The sequence below is a fragment of the Natrix helvetica genome (assembly GCF_964273705.1).
Source record: "Natrix helvetica genome assembly, chromosome: 7".
NCBI classification, from domain to species: Eukaryota; Metazoa; Chordata; class Lepidosauria; order Squamata; family Natricidae; genus Natrix; species Natrix helvetica.
Window position 1 is genome coordinate 74,586,735 of NC_138558.1, and position 13,941 is coordinate 74,600,675.

At 38.4% G+C, this 13,941-nt stretch overlaps 1 protein-coding gene across 3 annotated transcripts in view; it reads right to left on the bottom strand.

Annotated features, from left to right (window-relative positions):
* Positions 1-676: 676 nt before the first annotated feature.
* Positions 677-13,941, bottom strand: part of ATP8A1 (ATPase phospholipid transporting 8A1) — a 68,737-nt gene continuing 55,472 nt past the window's right edge. For all 3 annotated transcript variants that reach the window (XM_081958947.1, XM_081958948.1, XM_081958946.1), the window contains 4 exons: positions 9,710-9,795; positions 9,011-9,103; positions 6,667-6,758; positions 677-5,002 (listed from right to left, as the gene is read on the bottom strand). In XM_081958947.1, coding sequence (XP_081815073.1) covers positions 4,905-5,002; positions 6,667-6,758; positions 9,011-9,103; positions 9,710-9,795 — 369 coding nt within the window. In that variant the 3' untranslated portion in view covers positions 677-4,904. The remainder of the gene's footprint in view (positions 5,003-6,666; positions 6,759-9,010; positions 9,104-9,709; positions 9,796-13,941) is intronic.

Consider the following 13,941-nt stretch of genomic DNA (forward strand, 5'->3'; position numbering starts at 1 on the left):
TCCACCATTTGGAGATGCTCGAAATTTTGAGGATCCTCCCTGCACTCACAAGTCCTGCTGAACCAGCAGGTGATAACTGTGGCCAGATTTCGTAACTTGTATGTTATTGGCACACTTTCCTGGGCCCAGACACCCTGCTGTGGTTGTTCCTTTGTGTTAAAAATAATAATAATTACAATCTTTCCATGGTTGCTTTTTACTTTTGCCGATTGAGTGTTAGATGGAATTGTATTTCTGCCCTGTCTCACACGGGAACGAACAAATCCTTTAATTTCTCAGTGACAGGTTTAAAAGTTTACTTATTCAGAGTTTTTTTTCCCCTCTCTCTCCTTCATATGTTCTTATACTATGCTCTGATAAGCATTATCCTCAGAAAAGAACGTGCAAAGTATAGTTAACAAGGAAATTATTAATGGCCAATTTAGAAATACATTATGAGCTTATTTATCATCTCTGGTCCCCCCCCCCCCCCACGATTTGAATTATGCAAACCAACCAGCCTTACAAGTTTATAGAGACATATTTTGATTAAAAATGGATATGTCACAATCTGATAAACTTTCACGATGTATTGGAATGCATGTCATATTTCACATCTGTTGGCTACATTGTAGAAATAAATTCCGAAGACATTGTTATATATTTAAGATGCAGATACTGTAAACATCAGAGTATACTTAATGGCAAGGTTTATTTTATTTTTTTTAACAATTAGAAGACAAAACAATTAAAATTTGCAGTTCAGAACATGCACATTCACCAAATGCCAATGACATGTAACACTGCATAGAAGTGAATATATTATTAAAATTTAATAACATTATAAAACAGTGCATTTAACATCCATTTAAAACGAAACCTGAGAAAAACTACCATAAACACGGAGTCAAAAATGTTTTTTCTCTTCATTCATGCAGCATCACAATTTCCACAGGAGTTTCAGCAGTAATGATTTAAAGAGAGTGGAAAAATCCCAGCTCACCTCGAATGCAGTCCTAAATATTATATATAGTCCCTACTTTTTTTTTTAATCAACACTTCATGAAAATCGCAGCAAAGAACAAAGTTAATGAATTATGGCTTTAAATTGTAGAACAGGTAAAACAACAACACTGAAACATGATTTTTTCTTTTAGCTTTTACACATCTGGGCCATGTTTTTTGCAATTACAAACTTTTAAATGGCTGCAAGTCTTTGTTGAAACAACTGAAAAAGCAAGTAGATACATCACTGTCTATTTTCACTGTAATTCATCGACTAATCCAATCAGTTTCATGGGTGTATTTGAGAATACTTTCACTGTGTAAGTTGCCTTTGAGTTGACATTCCATGCTAACAAAATGAAGTAAGCAATCTAGCTGTTTACCAACACTTCACTTTTGCTTACCAAGCATATAAATTTTGATGCCTCTTTTGGCTAATAAAGAAATAATGAGTTTTTACAGCACAAGCAAGCATCAGTTCAGATTCACACTGTGACATGCAGACAGATTACTAAAACTTAATTGAAACAATTGCTTTCCCACAATACAGGAATCATTAGGGGGCAAAAATAGATCATATGGTCCAATTGTCAAGCAAGTAAGCAATTTAAAATTAATTGATTTAAAAAAAAGATACCTTCCCATTTGAGATTGTATTATGTTTTTTTTAAACATTTCCTCTATTGTTATACAGCTATTATATTTTATTAAAATTTACTTTTGTAAGTCTAACCTAAGAAAATAGGACTACTGAGGGCTTCACAAAGTATATCCAATTGGTTGATTTTTCTGGTTAAATAGTACCACATTGTTACAATCATTTAATTAAAAATAATACACAGTTATAGACATTCTATTGATTTTTTTGAATGGTACCAGATACTTTCAATGATGATATTTTAAAAAACTTTAACATAAATATTCCACAATACATAATATACACATAATGTACAATTTCCTTAATTTAGGTAACAAAGAAAAGTTTAATTTTTATCACTGTGAACAAAATGTAAAAAAAAGGAAAATTAAACAAACAAACAAACCGAGCTGAATAAAATATGCACATCAACCATCTCTAAATATACATTATATTATAATATATATTTCTACATTACAGTGTAATGAATCACTTGGAAAGCTTTTCTTTCAAGTGAAAAGTGCAGACTTGCAAATTAAATATACTTTGTACGTCCTGGTTTGTTCTAACCGTTTTAGCTTACTTGGGTTTTAGCTTCTCAGAAATCCGAAAATGTCATTTGTCTTGAAATCCAAAACTTCTATACTCTTAAAGACAGCACAGGACAAACAATCCTCTCATTCACTTTATAAAGCACACTCTCAAAACGAACGTTTCTGTTAAGCAAATATTATAGCATCGCAGGTGTGAAAAAGTTTTCCCAGAAGGTTAAGAAATGGGAGAGCATGAAAAAAAATATATATATCGAAGCCTGGGATCCTGAAAGAAGGTGGCATGTTTAAAAGGAAAAAAAAAGATATATAAATCACTTGCAGAGGATGTGGTCTGCCATTTTTGTAAGGCTAGGCAATTGGGAAGATTTTGTTTCCTGAATTCTAGCTACTATGCGAGATTTACGCCTTCATCACCAAGGACATTGAGAAGAGGCAGTAGAAAGAAATATTCTCATGCAGATCATTGTTTTAGGTCGTTTGCATGCAAGGCAGTCTTTTCATGCTGTTGGGAATGGTGTTGACCAAATTGATATGTCATACTATGTATAACTTGCCACTGCGGGCTGAACTAAATATTCCTCTTCTGTCAATAGTCTGTAAGAACTTGCATTAGAATCAGGGGTGTCCAACTTTGAAAACCCGTAGACGTCAACTCCCAGAATTCCCCACGGCTGGCTGGGGAATTCTGGGAGTTGAAGTCTGCAAGTTCTTAAAACGTTGCCAAGATTGGACACCTTTGCATTAGACCGTAAGCAACTGATGGGAACTTATTCAGCCTTTGCTCGATTATGTGATCCCCCCTCCACTCACCCACACTTTTTTTGTTTTAATATACACTGCTAAAAGCTGTACTGTAAGCATCATGCTATGGTATTATTATTATTATTATTATTTAAATAATTTGCTTTAGGAATATGCAATATTTAATAGTGTTTCTATAACACAGTAGTTTTGAAAAATGGACTTAAGAATAGAAACATGACCCAGAAATACTGAATTTATCCTAGTTTTTCTGCTTGTCTATAGTCTATAGTCACAGAAATTAGACATGGAACTGTCTACATCAAATATATTCTAGATAAACTGAAATGGCTATTAACACCCATAGTGGAAAAAATGACTGCCATTTAATAGGCTTTCTCATTCTGATTTTACAAAATGACAAGATTTAAAAACATTTACTCAAAACATTTCAGTTAATGAGAAGGGAAGTTTTACATTACTAGCTAGAAAATCTTTTTATTTAAAACATACACAAACCTTGTTAGTTTAAATCCTCAAACTTTTTGCATACTTTTAATTTAAATCAAATTTGGGAATGTACAAACAGAACCTATTAAATACCCCAAATAAATTGTTTGATAGTGCAAACTGAATGTATAGTATAGTATTGTGGTAAACTGATAATGTCGATTCCTCTTGTTTTCCAGATTATTATCGTGACTAACAAGGTAAATTGTTTTACAGTAAACTAATTTATATATAAAAGGCTCCGTAAATAAAATCTCTATTTTCAAGCACACTTCCACCCCAATCCACTAAGGACAATCAGTTTCTGACTTCTGTAAATATTACAAAATTCTGGATTGGCTTTTCTTTGTAGGGCCTATATAACTGTAACCATAGGGGATGGATGCAATGCATCATGGTCTTGAATTACACCTGAACAGTTGCTAATACAGTTGGATCTTTCCTTGTCTGACAGTGTTCGTGCCTGTTTGGGAAACAGGAAACTTAGTTAAGGCACCATCTTTGTCTCTTTGCCACTCCCAACAAGCAACCATTGCTTTTTTTTAAAAAAAATGAAAGTTCTTGATGATATGCACGGGGAGGCTGGCAAAGAAACACCTGAGCCTCACACACAAATGTCACCACACCGGGACTCTTTAAGCGGGTAACAAGTCTCAAAGACACACACACACTCCTGACAAGAGGAAAATGAATGCTGTGTTGAATATACACATTCTGTGAAAGAGAGCATGGACGCAAAAAGAAAGGCTTCCGTAAGGCCAAAGGTGAAAGGAACCACAGACCTGAAATTAAACGCATCACAACCAAATCCTATCGCTTTTCATATTATTGTAAAACTTTTCAAGTACAGAGTATCAAACATGCAATTCAGACGTCGGACACCTACCACTAACCGCTTAGGTTCTACAAATGGAGGAGACACGTGGAATTTCTTTGGCAAACAAGCTCATTTCACCCATTTCCTTCTTAGTATCTTGCTCTGCGGCCTTTCTTCGTCACATGAATTAAGGTAATTAAAATGGTTCTTTAGCACTTGTGGAAATCAAAGGCTCCTTATATTTAAATTTCACCATGTATATCATCTTGGCAAAGGCTCTGCTTCTCAATGTATAGCATATGCTGAGCAACCTGGCTGTTCACAATATTGAATATTTATTTTTATCTCCCTCCCCAGAAGCAGGAGCAGTACTCATCTTTACTGTAAATTAGCTGTTTCAAAAGGCTGCAGGTTAATTCTCAGCATCTGTTTACAAAATCTAAGTCCCTTTTGAAAAATTTTGAGGGATGGTGTGTTACGAGTGTAGTTGCACAGTGCTTATGTCTACTCAATACGCGCGGACGTCAAGAAACAAGAGTGAACAACCTACAACTGCCCCTAAATCTTGTTACTCAACCGTGTTTGCAGACGCAGGAAATATGCATTAATTTGGCTGGATATGGCAAATATTGGAACTCTTGCGACTTCGGGCCTTCAGCCTTCACCACTCGTCGGATCTCTGCTTTGTCGTGTCGTAGGCTCTTATTACTTCCGACTGTGACACAATTCCGTTTTCGTCTTGAGAGAAAGCGTATCCATCTGGAAGCGGAGAAAATTGGGTTGAGGTGAGAAAGAGTGGGGATCGCTCTTTAAATGCTTTGAAAGCATCGCGCAAAACGAAATAACAAGTAGTCCTCGACCTACAACGATTCGTACAGTGACCATTCAAAGTTACAATGGCGCTGGAAATAAAAAGGGATTTGTGACCACTTATGACTGTTGCAGCATTCTCAGGGTCATGTGATTAAAATTCAGATGCTTGGCAACTGGTTCATATTTATGACCGCTGCAGAGTCCTAGGGTTGTGTGATCACCTCTTATGACCTTCCGAAAACAAAGTAAAGGGGGAAGCCAGATTCACATAACAACTGCGTTGCTGGCTTAACAATTGCTGTGACCCACTTAACAATTATGGCAAGAAAATAGCATTAGCACTAAAGACTTATATACCGCTTCTCAGGGCTTTCTAGCCCTCTCTGAGCGATTTACAGAGTCAGCCTCTTGCCCTCAACAATCTGGGTCCTCGTTTTACCGACCTTGGAAGGACGGAGTCAATCTTGAGCCCTTCAAGATCGAACTGCTGGCAATGGGCAGTTAGCCTGCAATACTGCATTCTAATTACTGGGAAGGAAGAGCAATAGCACTTAGATTTATACACTGCTTTTCAGGCCACTCCAAGCGGTTTACAGAGTCAGCCTCTTACCCTCAAATTGCTGGCAATCGGCAGTCAGCAGAATTAGCCTGCAGTACTGCATTCTTACTACTGCGTTATTACCACAGCTCTGAAAAGTCGTAAAATGAGGCAAAACTCACTTAACAACTGTCTTGCTTTGCAATGGAAATGTTGGGCTCAATTGTGATTGTAAGTCGAGGACTATCTGCACCAAGAAACATTTTGTTCAGGCTAACCTTAGGGACTCAAGTAGAAAAAAGAAGGGATAACAGATTTGGTAAGCCAAAAATACAGTGTTTCCAAACAGTACTCCAAAGAACATTTATTCATAATGTGACATGATTAAAACAAGTCCAATTCACATTTAGATCCTTTGAAATTCCAAATTCCAAAAAGGAATTAAGAGTGCCAGAGCATTTGACACACTTTAGATCATATCGAGTCCAAATTGAGATCTGTTGGCACAATAGAACATTAAAATCCAAGAGGGCCAGCGACACAGGGTGGGAATCTTCTCTCCATCCCATCAGCCACTCCCAGGACCAGATGTTTAGGCCCTGCTGGAAGGCCAGGAGTATAGGGGACGACCTCACCTCCAGCGGGAAAATATTCCTAAAAGATGCTCTGAATCCATGTGAGACAGGTGAAGATGAGAAGAAGTGAAAGATTTCACACAAACCCCGTTGTTGAAGGCAAGGCATTTCTGGATTTTCTTTTATTTACCCTTTATTATTTACCCTTTATATAATTAGTCCCTCAATGATATAATCGTAGATTGGGAGCTTAATTTTTTTTTAAACTGAATTTTTGAAAATTTATTTTGCTTATTTGCTTTGAAATATTTGCTGTTTGCTTTTTCACTTTCTAAACCTTCAAGGTAGCTGAAAAATCAGTTACGTGGCAGTAGGCAGGTAAGACTTTAGAATAATATGTGAGCTAATCGGCATGTCGACAAACTTTCTGATAAGACCCTGCTGTTATTTGTGGCCTTCGACTTTGTGTTGCTTTCTAGCACACCTCAAATACTTACGAAGCAAATTTTGTTGCAAAGATTCAGAGCGGTACATGTTGACGTGGTTTTTCTTAAAGACGTTTTTCAATAGCTGAGCTCTTTCAGTTAAGCTAGGGGAAAAAAGGTGACAAATTTATGAAATGCACTAAAATCTGGGGTGCATGGGGCAGAAATCCAGACTGCAATAACAAATATTGAACAGAATATTGGAAATGAACAATGGCGGCAATCACACATTAGCTATATACAGCAACAAGGGCAGAAAATGGAATTATTTATTGGCAATGCTACTTCAATAAAATTTTTCAGCTCCTATTATCAAAGCCCGTAGATTTCTGGTACTAGTTCTATTTTTCACAACAATCAGGCTCTTCATAAATACTGTAACTGGAAAAATGATTATTATTTTTGTTTACTTTATGCTTTAAATCAGTGTTGTAGATTTAGCCACAAAATTCAAGGCACCAAGCAAACTTTTAGATTGTTTTACAGTGGGATGTAAACACATTTCTGGTTGACGATTTAATGGAATAAATCCGAGCTTGTTAATGTTATCTTAAACACTTGAATGTTAGGACTTAACCAGCAAGGCCTGCAACTAATGATGGTCAGATTGCTGTCATGGAGAGCATCCAGGAAGAAATTAAGGAGAGAAAGCAATTTTGGATCTTTGGTGCCCTTCACATCATTTGCACCAACTCCATGTTATTGTCAAATTTGCTGGGATGGATTCCTGAATTCTCTGGGTGACTCTTGGGGATGGTGGCAGGGGAAAGGCCGCAAGCAACTGCAAAATGGAGAAAGGATAGTCAAACTTCATTGAGTGAGCACGTCTCTTGGAAACCGCTGGACTTTATTCTAAGCAAGCAAAATATAGGAGTGAAACAAATTACATGATGGTGGGGCTGGAGGCTAAAACATACAATGAGCGGTTGCAGCAGCTGGAAATGTCTAGTCGAACGAAGAGAAGGACTAGGGGTGACAAGATAGCAGCTTCCAATATTTGAGGGGCTGCCACAAAGTGGGCATTGATTTACTCTCCAGAGCACATGTGGAAGGAGAAGAAGCAACTGATGGAACATCATTAAAGAGGGATCCAACTTAGAATTAAGGAGAAATTTCCCGAGAGTGAGGACAATTAACCAATGGAACTGATTGCCTCCAGAAGTTGTGGGTGCTCCATCATTGGAGGCTTTTAAGAAGAGACTGGACAGCCGTTTGTCCAGAGTGGTTTAGGGGCTCTTGTTTGAGCAGGGGGCTGGACTAGAAGACCTCCAAGGTCCCTTCCAACTTTGTTATTCTGTATGCCCAGCGTGGCTTCATGGCTCTTCCATCCCTTTAACAACAGTTTTGTTCTAGGCCTTCCTGATTTCTTCCCCTCCTTTACATCGTTCCGTTGAAAGTTGTAAAGAATAAAAAGAATGAAAAATAAACACAGGTTTGAAAAACACAGGTGAAACCCCCTAACTGCTGCGAGGTATTTTACTATACCTATATTGTGTTCGTAGGGAGTGTACCATAATCTTGTAAAGGGTTAGGAGGGGAGTTAAAGATATTAAAATGATAAATGGTATTTAATTATAAACTATCCCACCAGTAACATCAATTTGAATTGTATGTTTATGAAATAATTACTGTTAAGTGCTCCGTAGCTACTTAGATATTACAGTTACACTTTAACTATATTACTATTACGTATAATATATTATATCCTAGTTACTCTGTAACTACACTGTGGTTACTGTAATTACTCTGGGAGAGGAAGCCAAGAGAAAAGGGAGAACAACACTACATGGAAATAATGATAGGGAAGAAATAATAATCAGTCCCAAGGTCTCCAAGGATAGGAAGAGTTGAAGGGTTTTTTTTTTGTTTTTTGTTTACAAAATAATTAAATTTGCAAGGTAAAGGGCTACTCCCAAACAGAAGCTAATCTTCAGGTATATTCAAATGCATCTTTGTGTGTAGCCAATTGAAGCTCCTTGTTTCCAACAGCTTGTCTTCTGATTAGGGATTCAACTACTTCCCTTCCCGGCCCACTGAAATATACATATCATAATTACCTATTAGAAGAAATAACTGACCCTTAACTGACTAGATGGAATAAGGGACAGGCTACAAGCTAATCCAAGCTGCCCTCAGCACGCTGAATTAGTTGCATCTCTAGTTAAAGTGGATATTGAATTAATTGGGAGAGAATGCTTAACGAAGACAATATTTGGTTCATTTTCTGAGAAAAATTAATCCAAGAACCTTTATGACTTTGATTTCAGACTCCAAGTGATGAGGTCAACTCAGGCCAAACACATAAATAGAATGCTAATATTCAAGGTTGGAGAAATGACTGATAATCATATTCTACCTTTTCCCCTGCAGAACAGCTCCTGGATCTTGTGATTTTGCTTCCAACTCCTGAACTTCATCTACCAGGGTCTTAAATGCTGCCCTCTTCACTCTAAAATAATGATTTTTTTAAAAAGTTATTTTAAAATTCTAAGCCTTTTTATCTGTCTGCAAATATCAGTATAAAATTAAATGTAACCCAGTAACATTAAATTCAGTCCCACAATAACATTATCTAAAAAAAGAATATAAATTATTCTAGTAGAGTCCACGGAGAACTGAGGTTATTCATTTTTGAGATTAACCATTAGGGAACTAGGTAGTAATATTTTCCAAAGAAGCATTGTATTTATAGAGTATATTTGCTTTTAATATTTTATACTTTCATATAACAAAACTGTGATATACAGTATATACGTTGTTCTCCTCTGAAGAGTAATCTCAACTAAAAGAACAATCTGCAAAAATAGGTCAGAATTTAGTAGAGTAAGGAGTCAATTCTCTACGTATAAATGTGTAAATCTAATTGAGCTTGGACTTAATTAGGAAGATATGCCAATAATTATACTGCATCATTAAATGCACTTACTTAGGAATACACCCTGTTGAACTAATGGGATTTTGTCCTGAGTAGCTGTGAAGCCTGCACTGTAATTTTAGGTAATTAACGGACAGATTAATTATTTGGTAGACCATATATTAATTATATCATACTTACACTTTATATACTACATCAAATATCAGTGCTGTCATTGGAATACTAAATAAGCCCATCCAGAAGACCCCGGAGGTGAAAATCACGGCCTATACAGATCAAAGAAAAATAACAACCCATACAATGAAACATTTGCAATGATGGTAAATGAAATCTCTGTGGAAAGATTAATCATAAATCGCTTGTGTAGAAGGAAATTGATACCAACAGAAGAGAATATTTGTGGCTCAGGGTTCAGCTGTGGGGAGGCCCTTGGTCCTTTCTGAACTTGGTTGTTTTCTTGCAGACGTTTCATTACCCAACTAGGGAACATCATCCGTACTACAAAGGGTTAGGGTTTGTGGAGAGGAGCAGGAGGACAACAACCTTGGGGTCCTTGGTGCTTTCTGAACTTGGTTGTTTTCTTGCAGACATTTCATTACCCACCTAGGTAGTATCATCTGTGCTAGAAGGAAGTGGTGTATGTGTGTGTGTGTGTATATGTGTACACACACACATACACACACATAGCCAATCCCACTCCCTTCTAGCACTGATGACGTTACCTAGTTGGGTAATGAAACATCAGCAAGAAAACCACCAAGCTCAGAGAGCACCAAGGACCCCACAGTCCTCCTCCTCCTCCCTGCAAACCCCACTCTCTTCTGGCACTGATGACGTTACCTAGTTGGGTAGTGAAGCGTCTGCAAGAAAACCAGCAAGTTCAGAGAGCACCAAGGACCCCACAGTCCTCCTCCTCCTCCACTCCGCAAACCCCTTTTCTCTTCTAGCACTGAAAATGTTCCTTAGTTGGTTAATGAAATGTCTGCAAAAAAGCCACCAAGCTCAGAATGCAGCAAGGATCCCACATTAAAAAAATGAGATCCAAGCCGTAAAAATGTATTTTATTTTCTCCAGAGATCACGAAGGAAGTAACTCTTCCTAGCTGCAGGAGAGTCTGTTTGTGACTGATGGGGTGTTTCGTTCCCTGGAGAGGAAAATCATAGGCGTTGATTGTCCCAGAAGTGGAGGGAACACCGTAAGGTTTTGAATAGGTTTTAGCTAAAAGAAAAGGTACTTTTTTTATACTGAAAAAAATTACATGCCTGCTGCTGGCCTTTAAAATTCAACAGAAAATCTCTGTGGGCATCTAGTGCAATGTATTGTTTCACTGTCAAAATTATTATCTTCTTCAGGATTGCCATTTTTAATAGTTTGCTAAGCCATCCAGAATCAATGGCCAGTGAGTTGTTTTAGAAATTAAAATAATAATTAAATGGTTTTTTTGGGGGGGAAAAAGAGAATAGGCAACCTGTTTGAATACAGGTTGTTCATCTGTGTTCTAGGGTTACTTTTTAAATGATTTTGGTTACCTTGTAATTATTACATCATTTTATTGTTGGATACCACTGCTTTGAAAAATTTTGGGCAGTAGGATAAAAGATGCTGAATAACATCTGTAAAACAGTTGCTGGTGAACTGAATTTTTTATTTACCCTCTCATAATCCCTTATTCACTCTCCAGAGAAGTAGATGAATTACCTGAAAGCAACTATAATATTTGAAAATACAATTAAGCCGTTCACTAAAGGCAGAAACTTATGAATGAAATTTTCAAGGTATTTTGAGTAATTTAAAAGCCGAGGGCTAATTACACACCCTTGCACTTCTTATTAGCTCCAGGTGCACATATGACAGCACAAACTTCAGGTTCTGATGCGATCGTTACGATATGAAGTACTCACTAAGGACACTCAAAATAAACGGATGCCAGGAATCACTTTCTGGCATGGTATCTGTTCAAAATCATGGGAACAGATGGGTCTCACTTCATCAAATGACAAACGGGAGATTTCCATGCGGGAGCTTTTAAACTCTTCTGCTGAATAACGGAGGCCTGCTAATCCCCTGGAGCTGCAGCCTGGGGGCCCCCCAAAATCACTCCAGACAGACAAGGGACCCTTTTTTCCTAAGGCTCAGGGAGCGACGGGGCAGGGGAGTGAAATCAGTGGCCCCTCTCCTGCAGCAGCGCTTTCAGAATGCATTTAAACCAAACTGAATGTCTGCTGGGGGTTAGCACCTTTGCCCTTCCATCAAGCAACAAACATATTAAATTATTTTGGCCGGATGTAAATCGTATTACAAAAAAAAAAAAAAAAAAAAGAGTGACGATGCAGTGACTTTACAGGTGGAATGGAAACTATTCCCTGTGATTTAATCCAAGTATTAGTGCGCACAGAGAAACGAAGGACACTCATAGAATTAGATCCATAACAGGTGAAAGAAAAGAGGACCATTATTTTTCTAAGTGTGTTGCATATGGCAAGCCAAGATAAAATGATAAATACGACTGATTTCTGAAACATAAAGACAAAAAAATAGCCGGGGGAGGGGGGGATGTACATAGAATCCCTCCCTTCCTTTCTTTTTTAATGACTTTTTAAAGTTAGGGAAAGACCAAAGAGCTCTCCCTTGCCTAAGGCCCCTTGTATTAAAAGTTGCTTGGTGAAACAGCGGAATTGATAATGTAGGTCTCAGGATGTTAATTCTGAGCATTGTGATGCTAACGATGAACGAAGGAACAAGGGCGCCCACATTCACTCAATCCAGGCTTTTGGCTTCACAAATGAGCAACCTGAATTGAAGGGAGGGAGGGAGGGAGGGAAGAAAAAAAACAACAACCCACCACTGCTACCAAACGTTTTTCTGCATCATATTTGAAAGCCTGTCAGATTTTGTCCCCCCCCCCCCGCGCCCCTTTTGCAGAGTTAATCCAAAACTAAAAGATTTAAAGAGGACATTCACATTAAAGACAGAAAGCTTCTTTGTATGTGTGTGGGTGAAGAGGGAGAAACACACAATCTCACGGAGGTATTTCCTTCCTTTCTGTTTGGGGCTGGGAGGCGGGGGCTGGGGTGGGGTGGGCTGGAAGCTCCCTCTGGGCTCAGCTCAGAACCATTTTGTCTCTAACTTTTCACATCTCTCTGCCCGTAGACGGGTCAGCTGGGAAGAGAGCAAACGGATCCAGGGCAGACAATGGACGCTAACAGGGACAGCCTGTTCTGAGGTTGGACTCCGTCTGCCTTTTCGCGATTTACAAATTCATCGGACGCCTGCTGCCAAGTCTTCTGGCCCCGGCCCCTTTCGGCCTTGGGAAATCAAATGCAACCTGCTTAAAGAATAGCATGAGTCTCTCTCTCTCTCTCTCCCTCTCCCCACCCCCCAAAAAAACATAACAGAGAAATACAAATTGCCAGTGGGTCGGCTTCAGTTGAGCTGAACGTCCTTAGAACCTGTTCGATGTTAATGGGCGAAGGGAGTCCCTCTTAAATTTATTATCAATTAAAAAGCGATTTTCAGAAACATGCAGGAAAGCATTTGGGTCAGTGGCTTTGACCCTTTCGCCAAACTCTCTTGTTTATGGCTTAGGTTTTTTATCCTGCCTTGGTGACATTAAAAGTCATTCAGGAGGGTAAGCAGGGGTCATACTTCTTCCTCCTATTCCCCCCCCCTCAAACAACAACCCTGTGAGGTTGGTTGGGCTGAGACAGAGTGACTGGCACAAGGTCACCCAGCCGGCTTTCATGACTAAGGCAGGACTAGAATTCACCGTCTCCTAGTGATTGGACCAAAATCACCCAGCTGGCTTTCATGGCTAAGGCGGGACTAGAATTCACAGTCTCCTAGTGATTAGCCCAAAGTCACCCAGCTGACTTTCATGGCTAAAGTGGGACTAGAACTTACCATCTCCCAGTTAGAGATACTCTCTTAGTATCTCTACTCAATCGGAAGTCAAAGGGGTGGGACCCCTGAAGCAATCCTCAATGGCAGTTCTGACCTTAAGGAACAGCTTACCCCACAAGGTGCTTTTAGCCCCCATGTAACTGGGTTTCATAAACTCCTGAAAATGATCCTGTTTTAGATAGGCACCTATCTATGCAATTGGACTTTTTTCTCTTCTTGCATTGCAGATTTTCAAATCTTGATTGTGAGCCACAATTTTAAATTAACTGGAAGATGGATTTTACTGAGAAGATTTGAGGAATGGCCTTTTCTCTTTTATATTAGAATTTGCATCAAACTACGAATACATATTTCTGACAAACACATTTTTACCTATTTTTTTCACCCTTTTTTGGCAACCTATCCTTACTATTACTTGCTCCTGGTTTTTTTGTTTTTTTTGTACGGTTTTCTTATTTGGACATTCTAAAATATTTTTCATCAGCATTCCCTAGAAGTGAATATTCAGGTTT